Source organism: Aspergillus neoniger, assembly GCF_003184625.1.
Source record: "Aspergillus neoniger CBS 115656 unplaced genomic scaffold BO87scaffold_2, whole genome shotgun sequence".
NCBI classification, from domain to species: domain Eukaryota; kingdom Fungi; phylum Ascomycota; class Eurotiomycetes; order Eurotiales; family Aspergillaceae; genus Aspergillus; species Aspergillus neoniger.
The window spans coordinates 1,166,864-1,184,579 of record NW_020291130.1 but is presented as its reverse complement, the minus strand read 5'-3'; the positions used below and the strand labels follow the sequence as shown (position 1 = coordinate 1,184,579).

At 49.1% G+C, this 17,716-nt stretch overlaps 5 protein-coding genes and 1 non-coding gene across 6 annotated transcripts; 5 read left to right on the top strand and 1 right to left on the bottom strand.

Annotated features, from left to right (window-relative positions):
- Positions 1-109: 109 nt before the first annotated feature.
- Positions 110-1,475, bottom strand: BO87DRAFT_81965 (uncharacterized protein). Its single transcript, XM_025629596.1, has 2 exons — positions 1,280-1,475; positions 110-1,223 (listed from the first exon to the last, which is right to left on the bottom strand). The coding sequence occupies exons 1-2, from the start codon at positions 1,397-1,399 to the stop codon at positions 507-509; spliced, it is 837 nt and encodes a 278-aa protein (XP_025484861.1). The 5' UTR covers positions 1,400-1,475; the 3' UTR covers positions 110-506.
- Positions 1,476-2,350: 875 nt separating this feature from the next.
- On the top strand, positions 2,351-3,448 carry BO87DRAFT_325122 (DNA replication protein PSF1). The gene is made up of 3 exons (XM_025620090.1): positions 2,351-2,529; positions 2,597-3,147; positions 3,231-3,448. The coding sequence occupies exons 1-3, from the start codon at positions 2,503-2,505 to the stop codon at positions 3,322-3,324; spliced, it is 672 nt and encodes a 223-aa protein (XP_025484860.1). The 5' UTR covers positions 2,351-2,502; the 3' UTR covers positions 3,325-3,448.
- Positions 3,449-4,270: 822 nt separating this feature from the next.
- Positions 4,271-7,989, top strand: BO87DRAFT_382415 (sulfate transporter family protein; the record flags this gene model as incomplete). The annotated part of the gene is made up of 6 exons (XM_025624604.1): positions 4,271-4,502; positions 4,593-5,924; positions 5,975-6,174; positions 6,222-6,455; positions 6,505-7,682; positions 7,917-7,989. The coding sequence occupies 6 exons, from the start codon at positions 4,271-4,273 to the stop codon at positions 7,987-7,989; spliced, it is 3,249 nt and encodes a 1,082-aa protein (XP_025484859.1).
- Positions 7,990-13,197: 5,208 nt separating this feature from the next.
- On the top strand, positions 13,198-15,248 carry BO87DRAFT_81731 (uncharacterized protein). The gene is made up of 5 exons (XM_025629594.1): positions 13,198-13,576; positions 13,643-13,841; positions 13,902-14,103; positions 14,160-14,438; positions 14,493-15,248. Exons 1-5 carry the CDS (start codon positions 13,290-13,292, stop codon positions 15,134-15,136), a joined length of 1,611 nt encoding a protein of 536 aa, XP_025484858.1. The 5' UTR covers positions 13,198-13,289; the 3' UTR covers positions 15,137-15,248.
- BO87DRAFT_81734 (uncharacterized protein) lies at positions 15,149-15,764 on the top strand. Its single transcript, XM_025629595.1, has one exon. It carries the CDS (start codon positions 15,361-15,363, stop codon positions 15,718-15,720), a length of 360 nt encoding a protein of 119 aa, XP_025484857.1. The 5' UTR covers positions 15,149-15,360; the 3' UTR covers positions 15,721-15,764.
- A 228-nt stretch (positions 15,765-15,992) lies between these two features.
- Positions 15,993-16,064, top strand: BO87DRAFT_t24. Its single transcript has one exon. It is a non-coding gene; the product is annotated as a tRNA-Glu (tRNA).
- The last annotated feature ends 1,652 nt before the right edge of the window (positions 16,065-17,716 follow it).

Below are 17,716 nucleotides of genomic sequence, written 5' to 3'. Positions count from 1 at the left end.
TTAGTAGCTCTTAAGGACTTCAGTATATAGGAGGAGAATATAGGTATTCAATGCTGAGATTTATGCCGTAAATGCAGATGTACATGGGGATGAGAGCTTTGAGGTCTTAGCACTGCATTTCGGAATGTATACTGGTTGCTTGGATATTGAGTACGCATTCCCTCTATGGACCACGCATTCCCTCTATGGACCGAACAACCGTATATATGCCCTGGCATACGAGTGGGGCTCTTCGTGAAGGTGCGTCTCTGTTAGTCGGAGCTGATTGTTTTATTTCTGAGAGGAGTTAGGTGACAGCAGGTGTTTGGGCCCTTGATGGTCGGTGGATGCCTAGTGACGCTTGAAGTTTGAAAACTGGTATCAGGCGTTTATTTTATCCTAGCGAATAGACTGCCATTCATATCGACACCAGTATCGTAAAGTAGCGGATGGGGTTAGTGGAGCACCCCTGGCTGGTTAAGAGGCTGCAAAACAAACCGCCTATATCATTCAGCATCTACCAAAACTCACTCATCCAAATCGCGAAAGCACCTACAATTCCGATCATAAAACGGAAGCGGCAGGACTCTCTCCCTCTTAAGCTTCTTCCGCAGGGCTCTTATCCACAGATTTACATACTGCTGTTCCAAGTTATCCCAAATCGGCTGGATGACCGCTTCCAGTCTGCCAATCTGCATTTTACCCCGCTGGACAACATACCAGCGAATAGAAGATAGCATGCGATACCAAACATCATCACAATGGCTATTATAGCCCTCATCTCGACAGCGTAAGAGGATAAGAGCGTGAATGGCCATAGTGAGATTCGGAATTTTGATTTTATATCTTTCCAGCTCGTATGGGTCTCTATATGCTCTTTCATTGAGCTCGACATATAGCATCAACCTCTCGTCGTGCAGTGGCTCAATCTGAGTAGGGAGGCGTTCGTCCCTGGTTGACATGTAGTATTTGTCGTGTCGGGACGGTTCGTTCAAAGTGGGTTCCAGGAATGAGAAGAGGGTTTCTGCGTGTCCGTATAGTTTTAGGTAGTATGTATGCGCGGGAACAATCCAGTAGCTGGCGATATGGAAGTGTCTTGCTGGTATCATGCCGTCTTCGGGACATTGGAAGCGCGAGCAAGCTTCGACGTCGCTCTCGGGACAGGTTGTGAATCCTGCTGCTTGTAGGGTTCGATATGCAGCGTCGAGCAGTCTGTTTGGGATGATGAAAGATATGTCGTGGGGCTGGAGATTGTTAGTGATCATTGAGCCCGTGGATGTAGGTGCGATGGAAATCTTACCTCTTGTGTAAAGGCACCATAGGCAGATAGCATGTACTCGTTCCAGAGGACATTAGGGATTTTTGCATGATCCAGAAGACGCGCGATAATGGCGCATAGTTCTCGGCCGTAACAGCGCATGTTTGTGATTAGGCTGAGTACCCGTTGTTACATTTTCTGGGGTATGGAAGGGCCTCCTTTTCTACTGATATCTCTGGGAAGATTCGAGGTTTTCTAAGCTTCCCTACATCGAAATCTGTCCGGACAGCAATGGAGGTTGTTTCCGGCATAATACTATCTGTATTATCCCTTTGAGGATCCTTGGACTCTGATTTGCGCTACTGCTTCTCTCCTTTCATGAGATTTCAGGCACATTGTGCGACAGACAAAGCCATTGATGCTGTAGATGCCTACAGTGGCATTATTTTTGGGTATTTGAGCGAATCTTTCTCGGACATAATCTTCTTTTTCATGTGCATCTTCCGGGCCGCTATACTGGCTCCAGAGGACTTAGCAGGAAATAGCTTTCTGAACAGCTCCTCAGAGAATGTAACTCGGAGATTCTTCTCAACGGTGGAGGGCTTTCTCGTTCTGTTAGCTCAAATTCATATAGTCATCCATCCTCACTCATGTCTACTCATATCTCACAAAGTCATTGGGTGATTTGAAGAATATAATGATTCCATCGGTACTACTAAAATGTAGGCTGGATCGGTCGGGTGGAAATTAATTTGCATTGGATGCGCCTTAGTTATTTGTTTTGGGGTAGGGAGGGGATCGAAGATATAATAAGTATAATTCATTTTATAAATTCACGCCTCGGCTTCTTCCATATATCAACAACCTGGAAAATGACTAATGGAAAGATGCTACCAAGGGAACTTCCACTGGCTCACAACCCTTAGCATCAGCTGCTCAGGGCACATGTTCAAACATCTTCGCTGATGTCAAGTTTGGGTTCTATATCTCACGTTGGAAGGCGGCTTGGCAGGAACGCGAGCCGTCCGTCACGTGTAGATCTTCGATCGGGCGCGGCCTAGCGATCCGCGCGACGCTTTCCTGGCAGATTGACCTCAGACCTTAAGGATACATTGATTAGCAACTTTTCGACCCTATGCGCTTATAGTGTGCATTCAATCTTTGTGGGGTCTAGATAATTCCCATTACAACTCTCATATACTGCCAACGGCGCATGTGCATCCCCCGAAAGTCGGAACATTCCTCTGAAGTCATATCCATTCGCCATGTACGGCGAACACGGAAATAAGCTTGTATGTGCTCCTCTTTCAAGCCAGGCTCCATGAATAGCTCGTCCTAACGAAAGAAACCCACAAATAGGTGCAACATGCCAAGCGCACTCAAGCTCTCACCCATCTCCCTCCCTACCAAACCGAACTGGTCCGTTCCGTAGCCCGCGAAGTACGCGACCTCGACCGTGATGTCGCACACCTCCTCGGGCCTTTCGAAGGCAGTTTCAATCCGTCACAAGAACCAGCCGTCGCCTGTGCCCTTCTAGTGGATCACCTCTGTATGCGCCGCAACAAACGATGTCTACTTGCCTACCACCGTGTTCGCGCCGAGAAGCTCGAGGAGCTATGTTGGAATGGCGTCGATTTGCTCGAACAGCAGCTACCGACTGCAGACGAAGGGGCTGCAGGTGCATCTGGCCAGGGGAGCGGGGGTTATGCAGCGATGAGCACTGCGAGTGGGAACCACAGTTCGTTGAGCCCGGAAGAAGAAGAGTACTTCCGGCAATATAGCGATCTCCTGGCGGCGTATAAGGGACAATGGACGGATATTGATCTTACGGGAAGCCTGGAGCCCCCGAAGGATCTCTTCATAGACGTGAGGGTCTTGAAGGATGCGGGGGAGATTCAGACTGAGTATGGGTATGTGAGGCATTTGATTCTGCTTTTTTTTCCCCTCGCGCGTATTGTTGATCGGCGGGTCGGAATGCTGACATTGCATATAGGGTGATCAATTTGACGAAAAACAGCCAACTCTACGTGCGGCAAGGGGATGTGGAACGGTTAATCGCGCAGGGGTTTTTGGAGCGTCTGAGTTGATGGGGGGTGATGAGTTTCAGATTATGCAATTTATGTCTTATGATACCCAATGAATGATGCCTCAAGAACGGAGTATAGTACAGGACGGTCTAGCCAGGATATGCTGTGTAGCGTTGTTTTGAATAATCCCAATTTTTCGGATTTGTGTCTAAGAATCGGACCGTAGCTGCATACGTGTGCGCCATTAGCACAAGCTATTATCAGAGGGATTACGTAGAGTAATTTATATATCACAAAATAGGTCTATCTAGACTTTCTAGCCTCGCAGTAGCTGCAGCACCGTTGACGGCGGCGGTGGTGCTTACCTAATTGTGTTTGCAGCAGAGGGAAGCATCGGGGCCTATCATCGGCCTCGTGCATCCAAGCTCCTTTGCTCTCTGCAGCAAAGTTGTGCCACTAGCGACAAACTTCCCCTCTCAGAGGTACCGGCTCGCCGACTAACCCAGAGTCAATTCGTGTCAGTCCGCTAGCGACTGCTTCTAATCCTCTAAGGTCCTTCGGTTGACATCGGGCCCGTCAGAATGGTGGACCGGCGACAGTAGTGTCTTGTCGGTGATAAGGCTTTTTTAGTCACCTCCGCCCGCGAGCTTTGATAACGATCCTGGGAGCCATGTCTGGGCCTCATTGAGTCCCTTCCGGACCCTTCTGGCCTCCATCTTCGGGTGTCTGCATTTCTCCTTCTTTCTAACATCTGACTTTTATCTTCTTCCCCTCACCCAGTTCCCCAATCGCAGAGCAATGCCAACAGCTGCTGTGCCGATTAAATTCTTGCGTCATCTGCTATCATCTACCCCCCTCCTCACGCCTTTTTCGTCGCCAAACAATCACAAGCTTCACAGCCTGCGGGCTTAACTTTCCCCCTCCCCGGTGGTGATCAGGGAATATACTGTGGCAGACTGTGTGAGGCGATCGCTCATCACAGTCTTCCTTCCGTTTGCGGTCAACGATGGGTGTCTTCCGCTCCCGAGACAGCAGCGACTTTCGCATATCCGGGGTATCCCCTCATCGCTCTCCCTTGGAGGACGACCTAGACTCGAACAGAACAGAGATCCCGGTTGAACATGCCAATCATGGTAGCCCGCCCCGGTCCTCAGGCCTAGATTCACTGGTATCTGGCGGTACCAGCTTCCGAACCCCAAGTCGGTCTTTTTTCCACCGATCATTCCATACTCCAGCAGGTACGCAGCTACAGAGACCTCCCAGACTTTCGTTTCGTGAGGAGAGTTTGTCATCACTTAATGTATCCAGATCTGACCTTTACATTTTAGACACGGCGCACTATTCAACCCATGGCCTCAGGGAGCAGACAGCCGAACTGGCTTCCTTTGCATTGTCGCATGAATCGAATACTCTTCCTCCTTCCTTGGATATCTTTCAATCCTCCCAAAGCCCGAACCGCCCATCTTCTCCGTCTATCAGTTTCGCAGCGCAAGGAAGGACAAATATAGAACCCGGTCCTTCCTCCGTCCCCACCACTGGTTCGTCGGTCCTGACACAGCTAATGCGCAAACCCGACGCCCCCGAAGCTGATCGAGACAACCGGGACAGAGCCTCCGACTGGGATGAGTTTAGCGAGAGTGCAGTGTCTGAGGATCATACCCTAGGAGTTGCGGCGGGGGGTGCGCCTGCTACTGAGCAGACCTCCTTGTTGCCTAAAAAAACACAAGCAGGACCCTTTCAGAGCTATGGAGGGACTGGCGACGTCGAAAGTCAAGGCATTTCCGGGAATACTAAATCAGACGCGTTTCCTGGAGCTGTTCACAAGCTTAGGATGTGTTTCTGTACGCTATCGAACCCGAAGTCGTGGGACGGACAGGCTGTATGGCGAGATGGGATTGTCTATCCGCTCAGCTTTTTGCCGTCGGTATTCCTTGGCCTTCTGCTCAATATCCTTGACGCTCTTTCATACGGCATGATCCTATTCCCGCTGAGCGAGCCGGTCTTTGCTGATCTGGGCTCGGACGGTATCTCAATGTTCTATGTTAGTACCATCATTTCACAGTTGGTCTTCTCTTGTGGAGGCTCCATTTTCAAAGGAGGTATTGGGAGTGAGATGATCGAGGTTGTCCCGTTCTTTCACCAAATGGCCTTCACCATTCTCAATCGGGTTGGTCAAGACAACCCGCAAGCTGTGTTGGCCACGACTATTCTCTCCTTCTCGGTCAGCTCGGTTCTTACAGGCTTGGTGTTCTTCTTGATGGGAACCTGTAAGCTCGGTGCTCTGATTGGTTTCTTCCCACGTCACATTTTGATTGGATGCATCGGTGGGGTGGGATTCTTCCTGTTGCTCACGGGTGTTGAAGTGTCTGCTCGATTACCAGGCCCCTTCGATTTCACCTTGGGAACATTCGAAAAGCTTATGCAGCTAGACACGATATTTCTCTGGACGACCCCATTGTTACTTGCTGTTGGCCTTCTGGTTTTGAAGCGTTTCTTGCGTTCCAATTTCTTGGTTGGTGGATATTTCATCGGTGTGGCAATTGTATTCTATATTGTGAAATTCAGTGCCAGAGTACCTATGCATTCATTGCGCGACAAAGGGTGGGTGTTCGATGCTCCATCTTCGTCAAATCCGTGGTACCACTTTTATACTCTCTATGGTGAGTGATCACTATGTCTTCGCGGGTGTGCGTCATACTAACTGCTCTAGACTTCTCTGCTGTTGATTGGTCTGCATTTCTTGACACGATCCCTGCCATGTTTGCACTCACATTCTTCGGAGTACTTCACGTTCCTATCAATGTTCCAGCTTTAGGGATCTCTACCGGCGAAGATAATCTCAATGTCGACCGTGAACTCATTGCTCACGGTGTCACCAATGCCTTGTCTGGCTTTGCTGGAAGTATTCAGGTGAGTGTGTTCTAACTTCCAGTGAGTCAAATGCTGACTTATTCCAGAACTACCTTGTATATACAAACAGTCTTTTGTTCATTGACAGCGGCGGCAACTCTCGTGTGGCAGGAGTCATGCTTGCAGCTGCTACTGCGGGGATCATGGTTATCGGTCCAGTTATTGTCGGATTCATCCCGGTAATGGTTGTAGGAGCGCTCATATTCCTGTTGGGCATCGAACTGATGCAGGAGGCTTTGGTTGATACATGGGGCAAATTGCATCGACACGAATACCTGACGGTAAGCTTTGTCCCAATGGTTCTGACGAGCCTTTCGGCTAACTCTGCAGGTTGTGATCATCGTTGCGACTATGGGTGCTTGGGACTTTGTGGTGGGGATCTTTGTGGGTATCATACTTGCGTGTCTAAGCTTCGTCGTCCAAACTTCACGCAAATCCGCCATCCGGGCCACCTTTTCTGGCAGATTTACCGGTTCAACAGTCAGGCGACCGCCCATTCAGCAAAGCTTCCTGAAGGAAGCAGGACAGCAGTCACTCATCATCAAGCTTGGTGGATATCTGTTCTTTGGGACTATCGTGAGTGTGGAAAACACCATGAGGGGACTTATTGAGGAGGAAGCATTCAACAAACGCCCTATCCGCTTTCTGATTCTGGACTTCTCCCGCGTCTATGGCATCGACTTCTCCGCAGCAGAAGCATTCACTCGCATCAATCGGATTCTGAGAAAACGAAATGTGCAGATGACGATTTCGGGCCTCGATGTAGGAGGAGACGTCGGAAAAAGCCTCCAGAACGTGGGGCTATTCGAACCCGTAAATGGAGTTGAGATCTTTGAAGATCTAAATTCAGCGCTCGAGTTCTGTGAGAATGACTACCTGAAGGTCTTCTATAGCCACAGGGAAGCCTTGTTAAACGGCAAGAACAAGTCGTCAGCCTTCCTCGAAGTTCCTACGCCTCAAGGTCAGTCTCATCTTGGCGATGCGGTGGTGAGTTCACCTCGTCAGCAATACTTGCAGCAAGCCGCTAGAACGACTCTCCATGAGAACGAAATGGCGGTTGTCCAACCAGCTGCATGGTCCGCAATGCGTCAACCCCTGCCGCTCCTTCTTCAGACATTCCAGGGCTTGACGTCTCGCAACGAAGATTTTTGGTTCAAGGCTTGCACGTATTTTGTCCGCGAGAGCTACGCAGCTGGCACCGTGCTGTATCACGAAGGTGACGTACCGAAAGGCTTCTATCTACTGGAGTCGGGGATGTTACGTGCAGAGTATGAGCTGCCTCAGGGACGGTACTTTGAGATCATCGTAGCTGGACGGCCATGTGGCGAGCTACCATTCTTCAGCGAAACGCGGCGGACCGCAACAGTCAAGGCCGAACAGGACTGTGTGAGCTGGTGCTTGACTGCGGAGAAATGGCAAAACATGCGCGAGCGTGAGCCAGAGATTGCGCGAGAGCTGCTAACCGTTAGTCTCAAGCTGACGACGGAGCGCATGGACAGTATTACTTCGTAAGTGACGCCAACTTTACTGCAAACGATCTGTACTGACCTATCTCAGATATGTTCTCACGACGGCAGCTTGATCAATCATGCCGTCCTGTATTTTGGCAACCCACACATAATCTGTATCGCATCTTGGGGTGGACATTTGTTGCATATGTAATGACCTAATGTGGAATGCATTTGAATATTATTCTTTATTACATATTCAGAAATGAGGGTGTAGTATACGACCACCACTAGAAGGGTAGGCGCTCACGCAACCATCAAGATCCACAAGAAGGATCCGTCACCAGCCGACAAGCACAGCGCATGACCGCCGACGAGGAATGAACCGAACCACTAGCAAAATCGAACCATACCCAATGTCCTCGGGTCCGACAACACCAACCACTAGCCTGTAAGCACCCTCAAGTGGCACGGAGTACATGGAAAGCATCCCGCCCACCAATAGGAAAAATTAATTGCATTTGCATACAATGATCGATCGAACAATGGCGTGACAAGCACGAGTCGATCAGTCCGTCAGTCAGGCGACCCTGCCCTGTCCGGCCCCTCCACTCAATCACTCACACCCCATCAACCACAGCTGAAAACCAACAATCATCACAAACCAACCACTGCACTCGTAGTTATTATCCTAATTAGCTTGGCAAATACTTAATACTGTCGAGTGATCACCGGCAAGTACTTCCGACATCCATCTCTCTCCAGCTCTGTGTCTCTTTCTTCTATGTAGTATAACTTACACCGAGGAAAATCACCCGGTGAATGGAAATCTGGGTGGGGCTTAAGTGAGGGGGGGAGGTCACGTTATATTTTCGCTGCTTATCTATCTACTTTAAGGTATTTATTTAGCATTAACTGCTAACTACTAGTAGATACAGTTTGTAAGTTAATAGGTTAGTCTGTGAGTCATGTGGCTTGCTCGGGCTGGATTCCGTACTCATGTCTGTAAGTAGAGTCGGTTGATTGAGAACCAACAATTATCGGCAACAGTGATCAGTACGTAATTGATTGATCGGATGGGGGAGTGAGTCTATATTCTACATCTACTAACTAATATTCACTAAGATCTACTGTATATGAAGGAAGTCACTCTGATACAATAATAAAAGCACAATAAGTTGGGTGGTATGTATGTATGTGTATGACAAATCCATGTCATGTGGACGTGGCGCAATATTCGTCATTACTATCTTCAATCAAGTGTAATATTGCAAATGCGGAGTATATCGGAAGATGTACATATGGGATGTACTGTATGCGGATAGAAGCGGTAAGTAAGCACCGTGGTTAGTTCATTTGTCAGAGAAAGTAGATAGATATCTATTTTTGTGATTGTTTATTTGTTTTTCTGGAGGGAGATGATTCGGGTAATGGGCGTGGTAATCTACTCCATGAGTCTACTACTACTAATAGTAGCGAGATGCAAGATGGCGCAATCAATAACATGATGATTATTCTACGGAGTACTCCCATCCCATCTGGGGGCGGAAGTTGGGTTGGTCTTATGTAAGAGTCCGTTTTTCTTTATGGGGATGGGGATTATTACAGTGATGATCTTGATATAACTTTTAAGATTACAGTGTACTTAGTGTAGTAAGTGTTATAGTATAGTAGGTGACAAGCTTTGGGAATCAATCAGCATCAGATGCGCGCAGCATTGCAATACCCTCTTTTCCATCATTTATAAGGTGGCATCTGGCACAGCCTTGAAGACGACTACTACTAACCCTGACTGCCGACGGGGAGAGAGAGAGGGGAAGAGGAGAAGGGGAAAAAGCAAAGAGGACAGAATCGGCCATCATTGCAACACGGGCCAAGCCTGATCATCAGATCGACGGTGGTCTGATTGGTTCAGAGCGGTCCGGGATAAGCAAGTCGTTGGTGCCGTTCAGGTTGATTGTCGCAACGGCGAAAAAGGGGGTGGTGGTGCTACTACTTTTTACTTGGCTAGTGGGTTTAGCTAAGATCCACTTCTTCTTTACACTTGCCGCCGCAGATACCTACTGTAAGTATCTACTCTGCAAAGTGCAAAGCTTCTAGTTGGTTGGTCAGTTGGTTCGATCGGGTCGGGTTTGAAGTAAGTACCCTGCAGGTGCCTTGATTGATTGGAGGTGTTGGTACAGAGGAGATTAATACTTAGTACTGAGTTGACTGGTGGAAATTGTAAAGCAGCTAACTACAGTAACTACTGTAGGTACATGGTTAGTTGGTTGGTAGTGCCATGATGGAATAAGTAACTACTAAGTACTACGTACTAATAAGTATGGGGCGGGGGGCCCCGAGTCACGGGCGGCTCTAATGTTGAATGAATTTCCTATTTCGGGTATGATATGATAGGCGAGTGACAATCATGATTTGATGGCGGGAGTTGTCTAGGGAAAGCATGCGTGACGATCTTTTGTTCTGCTTCTTTTCCTTCTGCTGCTGATGGTGACGGTGTTTTGACATATGATGCTCATTCGGTAACGTAAAGTTAGTCTGTAACTTGTTGGTTCCGTGGTTAGTTGATTGCGTGTGTGCTGTGGTTTAGGGATAGTTAGTAGTTTGGTGTGGTTATGGATGGGTGGTGCCGCATAGACTGGTTTGCGCCCAGATCAAAATTAGTTTCATCGTAAGGAGAAGAAGCTTGGTCAAGGAGAGTGCTTGATCCTTGAGGTGGAACTAGGGCGTTTTATTCTAGGGCTGGATTGACTAGTATCTTGCAGTTATGTAGGAGGTGGTGGTTCTTATTTGTTCCATCTAGTCAGACCTTCCAGGGAGTTGAGAGTTGAAGTGACTTGAGACAGGGGATGATGATAGCGTTGGTACATGTGGGTCGCTCGTCCGCCCGCCATGGCGCTATCCAGTCACCCTACCCTTACTAACGTAAGTTAAGTACGAAAAAGTACGAGCAAGAAGTGAACTGATGGACCTTGTTGGGCAGGGGTGGAATTTTCGAACTTTTTTTTTCTTTTTCGCGCTAGTCAATACTTTCATAAAATTTTTCTTGGAAAAAGGAAAAGAAAAGAAAAAAGTTCAAAGGCCCTTGTGAGACTGTAAGATAGAATGCGACGATAGGATCGCAAAGCCACAGATACTTGAGGGAGATCCTATCAAAGGTTGCCGAACTTGATTGAAGACGCCATTGATCAGGGTAATGTCACGCGAGTTCCATCTACTACTACTTACTAAGTACTACTGGCCGCAGAATCCTCACGGATAAGGCAAGGCAGTAGGCTGAGATGGAGGGTGTCCTTGGCCCCTGGTTGGCCCCCGAATTCACAACAATGTTCGGGCTGTCACGAGGGGGTTTGCCTGTCGCATGGATGGGGATGGCCATGATTGCCGCTGGGATTGGCATTTCCCCCCTCCTCCACCTTCATACCTGACGATAAAACAGGTTCGCCGCCATCGGAGCAGGAGGATGAAGAAGAAGAAGACGATGTTATTGATGACGACGATAATAATAATAATTATTGATTTTCCCTCCAAGAACAGATCCTGCACATCGTTAACCAAAACGACGACGGGTCGGTAACCGAGCGTCTAATAAATTGCAACCTACGGGCAGAATACCTCAACTAGACTAAAACACGGAATCCTAGCAGTAGCCCGGCGCTTAACACCTGACTAGCTCACTAACATGCCATAGTCGGAACTAATCGAAGACTACGGAGAAGCCTTGAGAGAGATCTTGGTGGATCAGGTTGGGCAGGGAATGTCCTGCTTCCAGACTTGTATATGTGAAACATACAATCTTTGCGTTGAATTTGATACACCAACCCATAGGCCACTTGTTTTACTTCCCTGCCTAGATATAATCTATACCCAGGGTATGAAAGGTTAAAAGGAGAGAGGAATAAGGAGAACAGAAGAAGATGCCACTTGTCTGAATATTGGTTCAGCGAACTGACTCAACCATGGTTGTGTAACGGCCCAGCTACAAACTAAACCCACCAGGATGATCTGAATAGGAGACCATGGATCAGGACCGAATGGGTGGCTTGGGTCCCACAAACACGGTGAGCAGGTGATACGGGTAAACATAGATTCTTCAGAAGTGGTCTAATGAGTTCTTCGAGTCTAAAACATGGAATAAAATTTATATAAAAAAAAAAAAAAAAAAAAAAAAGAAAAAAGAAAATATTCCTAGCTTTATTTTTTTTGTCCCATCTGATCTTTCAGATGAGTCTCGTTTCAGCTGTCTGGATGGGAGTTCCCCGATGATAAGGTAATCATGTCAGCAGCGGGTTACGGCCAACTGCTCGCGAGCCGTTAATCTGCACGACGGGTAGCCAGCTAAGAATGGAGGGGAGCTGGCGACCTGTCATCAAAAAAGGTAGTTCTAGCTTCTCGCAGGAGTTGTCTGTCTTGGGGAACGATTCACCATGGTTTCAACCGCCCTTTGACCTCTTAGGGGGAGGGGGACGGGGAGGCCAAGGGTTAAGGATTTATTACCCTATTATTGGGCCGATGCGAGTTGTAGACTAGGAAAGCTCTCGCACCGGCGCAAGAGCCATCGTCCAGAAAATTTTTCGTCCAGTGAATTACCTCCCGACGGCCTGATTTATAGTTTGGACCCAATAACCGGCCCTTTTCTCCATCGATGGACACCTTTTCACACTCGAACGGGGTTCTCATTCTGACGGAGTTACTCCGGGCTACCTTGCCATGAAGTTGACCACTCCGGAGTAGAACTTCCAGTAAGGTACGAGCGTCGATCTGCAGACTACTTACATATATAATTCAAGCACATAAGATGTAGATGCCCAGTGAAAGATTTGGATTGACGGTCCCCATATACAGTAGTGAAGGGGGATGATAGTAACGTGTCTGTGTGTGGGTTGAAAATTTTTTTTTATCTTATTTTATTTTTATATTTTCCTTGGAAGGATGGTCTGATGATGATGGGTCAATCGAAGTAAGTAATTGGGGGGGGTCAACCCCTGATTGTTAGGTAAAAGGGCAAGGAAAAAATTAAAATCAAATAGAATAGAATAAAAATAAAAGAAAAAAAAACGGAAGAAAAAAAAAATAGCAGTAGACTCACACCCTCACACACCACACACCACACACCCAAGTGACTAGACACTAAACCCATGATAGTTTAGCCCTGGAGCGGCCATCCCAGTATCAGGCCCACCCTCTTTCAGTCTAGGCTCTAGTGCCGCCCTGCAGCTCCCTGCCTGTTTGGGACGATGCGCCAATGACCAGGCCTCGTCGCCCACACCCTTTCATTTTCGCCCTCGCCCTCGCCCTCCTTTCGGCCCCTGCTCCTGCTCTCCCTCCCCTCTTTTTCTTGTCGCTTCCTTCCTCTTCTTCTTCTGCTTCTTTCTTTCTCTTCTTCTCCTCTTCTCCTCTTCTTTTCCCTCTCCATATTCATTCTAATCGTGACTGTCCGTCCCGGGTTCATTTCTTTTCCCACCCACCTTTTCCCCTTCATTGTGATACCCGAGCTCTTGTAGCTTTGCGCAAAGAGAGCTTTTGTTTCCTTCTGTTGAGATACCCCTTAAAGAGATACCCTGCTCGACGCGCGCCTTTAATTACGAAGCTTCGCCAGCTTCCCTAGCTCTTATTTAATCCCATCCCTACTGATTATAATTACTCGTCTAATCACCACCCGACACCATGTCCGACGTTCAGAAGCCTGTCGAGGAGACTCCTGCGGCTGCCCCCGCCGTTGCTCCTGCTACTGAAGCGCCTGCTGCCACCGAAACCCCGGCCACCGAGACCCCCGCCGCTGAGGAGCCCAAGGAGACTCCCGCTGAGACCACTGAGGCTGCTGCCCCCGCCGCCGCGGAGGAGTCCAAGACCGAGGAGACTCCCGCCGAACAGCCCAAGGAGGAGGCCAAGCAGGAGGAGGTGACCCCCGCTTCTGAGGGTGTCCTGGGTTACAAGGCCCCCGGTCTCGTCAAGTAAGGCGCCACTTGTTGCGACAGGTTTACGATATGCAGTGACTAATGGAGTGTGACACAAAACAGGGGCCTCCGTTTCGCCAAGCGTTTCTTCTACTTCAGCGACGACGCTGTTGAGTCTAAGCAGCTGTCTGCCTTCCACCAGAACGAGAAGGCCGCCGTCGCCAACCCCATCGCCGCCTGGGCCAGCCAGACCGGCAAGGGTCTTCTGTTCTTCACCAAGCGCGCAGAGGACAAGGCCTCCCCCGCCGGTATCTTCAACCTGGTCAGTAAACATGATAAACAACCGGATAAACGTTGCGCCAGTTTCTAACTCGCTTGCCAGGCTGATGTTTCCGACATTGCCAAGGAAGGCTCCACCGAGCTGCACTTCAAGGTCAACGGCCAGAAGCACACCTTCCAGGCCTCCAGCACCTCCGAGCGTGACAGCTGGATTGCCGCCCTCGAGGCCAAGGCTGCTGAGGCCAAGGCTGAGAAGGAGGCTGTGACCTCCAGCGAGGGTTACAAGGCCGAGCTCGAGAAGCTGAGTAAGTCACATTCGTAGTTGAACAGCGTATAAAGTTAGGCCGCTAACCCCCAACAGGCAAGCCTGCTGTTGCCGAGCCCGCTAAGAAGGCCGAGCCTAAGGAGGAGGCTGCCCCCGCCGAGGACAAGAAGGAGGACAAGGCTGCCTCCAAGAGCCGCTCTCAGTCTCGCAAGAGGGCCAGCATCTTCGGAACTCTTCTTGGAAAGAAGGAGGAGGCCAAGGAGGAGGCTGCCCCTGCTGAGGACAAGGAGGACAAGGCCGAGGAGGCCAAGCCTGCTGAGGCTGCTACTGAGGCTCCTGCTGCTGAGGCTCCGGCTGCCGCTGAGACCACTGAGGGTATGTTACCGTATAATAGTGTCTTCAGTGTATAAAATACTAACGCCAACATAGCTGCTCCTGCTGAAGCCAGTGACAAGAAGGAAGAAAAGGAGGAGAAGAAGGAGGAGAAGGAAGAGAAGAAGGCGGAAACCCCTGCCCCCAAGTCCAAGCGTGCTTCTCTTTTCGGCAACTTCTTCCAGAAGGTCACCAGCCCCTCCCACGAGAAGTCGGAGAAGGAGGCCACTACTCCTGCCGAGACCGCTGTTGCTAGCACTGCTCCTCAGCTGGACAACCCCGTTGAGGAGGCCGCTGTGAAGCCCATCGAGCCCGAGAGCGTGACTGCTCCCGCTGAGGCTGAGGCTGCCAAGGACGCCGCTCCCGCTTCTCCCGCCGCTGAGACCCCCAAGGACAAGCGTCGCACCTCTTTCTTCGGCAACTTCGGCAAGAAGAAGGGTGACTCCGACAACGAGGGTGCCGATGGCGAGCCCAAGGCCAAGGGCAACAAGCTTGGTGGCATCTTCCGCAAGCCCAGCAAGGCCGTGAAGTCCGAGCCCAAGGAGACCAAGGAGGCCACCGAGGCTGAGGCTGCTCCCAAGGAGGCTACCGTTCCGGAGTCTCCTGCCGAGGAGAGCGCTAAGCCCGCTGAGGCTGCTCCCGCTGAGGAGTCCAAGCCCGTCGACGTCGCCACCTCTACTCCTGTTCAGGCTGCTGCATGAAGTGCTTCCCGCAAGGAAGTCGAGTATGAGAAATGGTGGGACCAGCGGTATTCGTATCCTAATCCTTCAACTTCTCGATGATCAGTCGTTCTGGAAAATGAAAAGCCCGGAAAAGAAAAAAATACATCCAATGATTGTTACTTTTTGTGTCTAATTGATGTTCCCACTGCCACCATTTTGGTATCCCTCCCTGTGCAAGGCGAGGTCTGCCAAGATGAGTGTCAATGATACCCTCTGCTGCTTTGGCGGTCATTTCCGAGCCCGGATGTCTATTGCGTGTCCGGTGCTGCGTTTCATTCCTTTATGATATGCGTTCCGCAAGGATACCCAACTGGCCTTGTGTGTTCATGTTGTGCGCCGTCCAAACTAGATTGATACCACTTGTTGCTGTTTATTGCTTGCTCTTTGATGTTCTCATGTTGCTGTTTGATGCTTTTGTCTTGATACCCTACTGGGAGGAAGGGTGCTTTTTGTCAGCTGGACGGGGACTTCCCTCCACTCAAATTGGCCCGAACCGTCGACTACCATGGCTACATGGTGACAGCGTGCTGATAGCGCCATGTATACATGGCACAGCATCATAAGGTAATACTTAATAGAATCCACGTATTGTTAGTAACATATCCACTATACTCTATTTCAATGCCTAGTAGTAGTGTACCCGAGGTGTTAGACTTGGGTGATTGTCGTACTTTGTTAAGCGCCACAGGAGTAACGTGCTGACGGTCCACTTGGTGTACGGGGTGGGGACTCTTGAATGTAAGCTTATCGTAGAAGGAGAGCATGGACGTTGAGCTGGCGGATGCATTATCAAGCCACTGATAAGAGCGTAAAATGACCTATCATTCAACAAGTATCCGATATGGTGTAGTGGCTAACATCGCCGTCTCTCACACGGCAGCCGGGGGTTCGATTCCCCCTATCGGAGCTAAATTTCTCTTTTTGTTTTCATTCCTTCATCCATTGCACATTGTTTTTGTGTGTTATACATAAGAACTAGGCTTTTATATTTGACCTCAACTAGCTGTTATTCGCTGTCCAACATGACCTACTATCCAAGTACTAGTACGTGTATCAAACCCTGAAACTAGCCAATATACCCCATCATCTGCATTTACTCTGGATATAAATCGGGAATACCAACCTCGCATCGCAGATATATATCCACTGGATCGTCATGATGCTGTTACCTCCGGCGGGCATCTTGGTTTAGTACCTATATCTTCATATCACCACCCTTGATCTCATGGACTGTTTCTCACCAACTCCCCTGAATGCCGCACCCGCAGGTGGGTGTATGTAAATACAGGAACAATTAAGCTTCCAAGCCTGATATAATAGTGTAGTGGTTTAAGATTGCGTGTGGTTAGTCTTAAAACTACTACTACTACTACTACTACTACTACTACTACTACTACTACTACTACCACTACTACTATAGTACAATCCACCGGTGCTTTCACTTCCGTATTCTGGGAATCTGTGTTGGTCGATTGCCGCCTAGTCTCTCCATATATCCATCTCACCTTCCGCATATCATAGTGTGCTGGCAGTACGCAATGGACATACCCCGTCTAGATAACTCAGGAAATATGTGTACTTCATTGATGCCTGGGGGTGGAGTGGAGTATAGAATTCTGGACTGGTCTGGACTAGACTGTGCTTTGTCACGCATCAGGGTCGTGTGTATGTCCTTTCCTGAATGTTAGGTATGCTGCCTAGTACGTAGGATTCCGGTTCGGGGTCTTTGGGGTGAACCTTTATCTTGGCGAGGTAGTTCGTTGACTTGGATGCCTGGAGTTAAGTGGATGTGTTAGGCATCGGGGTTCCTGGATGGGGGGGATTTAGGTTATTTTGACTGGGAGATAGGATGGGTAGTAGTTCGATTGTGGCTTCTGAGGCATGGCGTATGTGGATGCCTGGTTGTGTACTAGAGCCCTCTGGGGGAAGGATTACTTGTTATGATAGTAGCGGGGGTGGTAGGGGCTAGACTGATCTGTACTCTGTAGACTAGCTGTGTTGCAGGCGTCGAGGGTAGTGAGGCTGCGATTGTATCTGTGCTTTGGGTGGATTCAGTGGTTGTGTTTCGGATGTGGGGTTTGATTACTACTAGTAGGTGGTAGTAGATAGGTAAGGTGGTGGTCCTCTGCTTCATAGGAGTGGATGAATATGGCTGAGGCGAGTTCAAGCGCCTAGATAGTAGTACTGCTGACAGGTGGCCAGAGCTTATATTGCTTGATTTGCTTGGTAATGTTGGTGATTGGTTCCATTCAGTTGGCGTTGTGTTGTTCTGCAACATGTTTCTTCGGTATATATATTACAGGGGCTGGAGGTAAAGGCTACGACACATACAAAATACCTACTTACGCACAACTACCATACACTGCATACAGAGCAAAGCATTGAATGAGAAACTGCATTCCCCTTAAGACCGAATCAAAGAATGAACAGGGATAATCGACAGCATGGGCACTTGACAACCCACGCAGCCCTGGCAGCCTGGCGCCTGCACGGAGCGCACGGGTAATTCGCCTAGCGCCGGAACCATCACCGTCGCCAATTCGACAGGAGGGGAAGAAA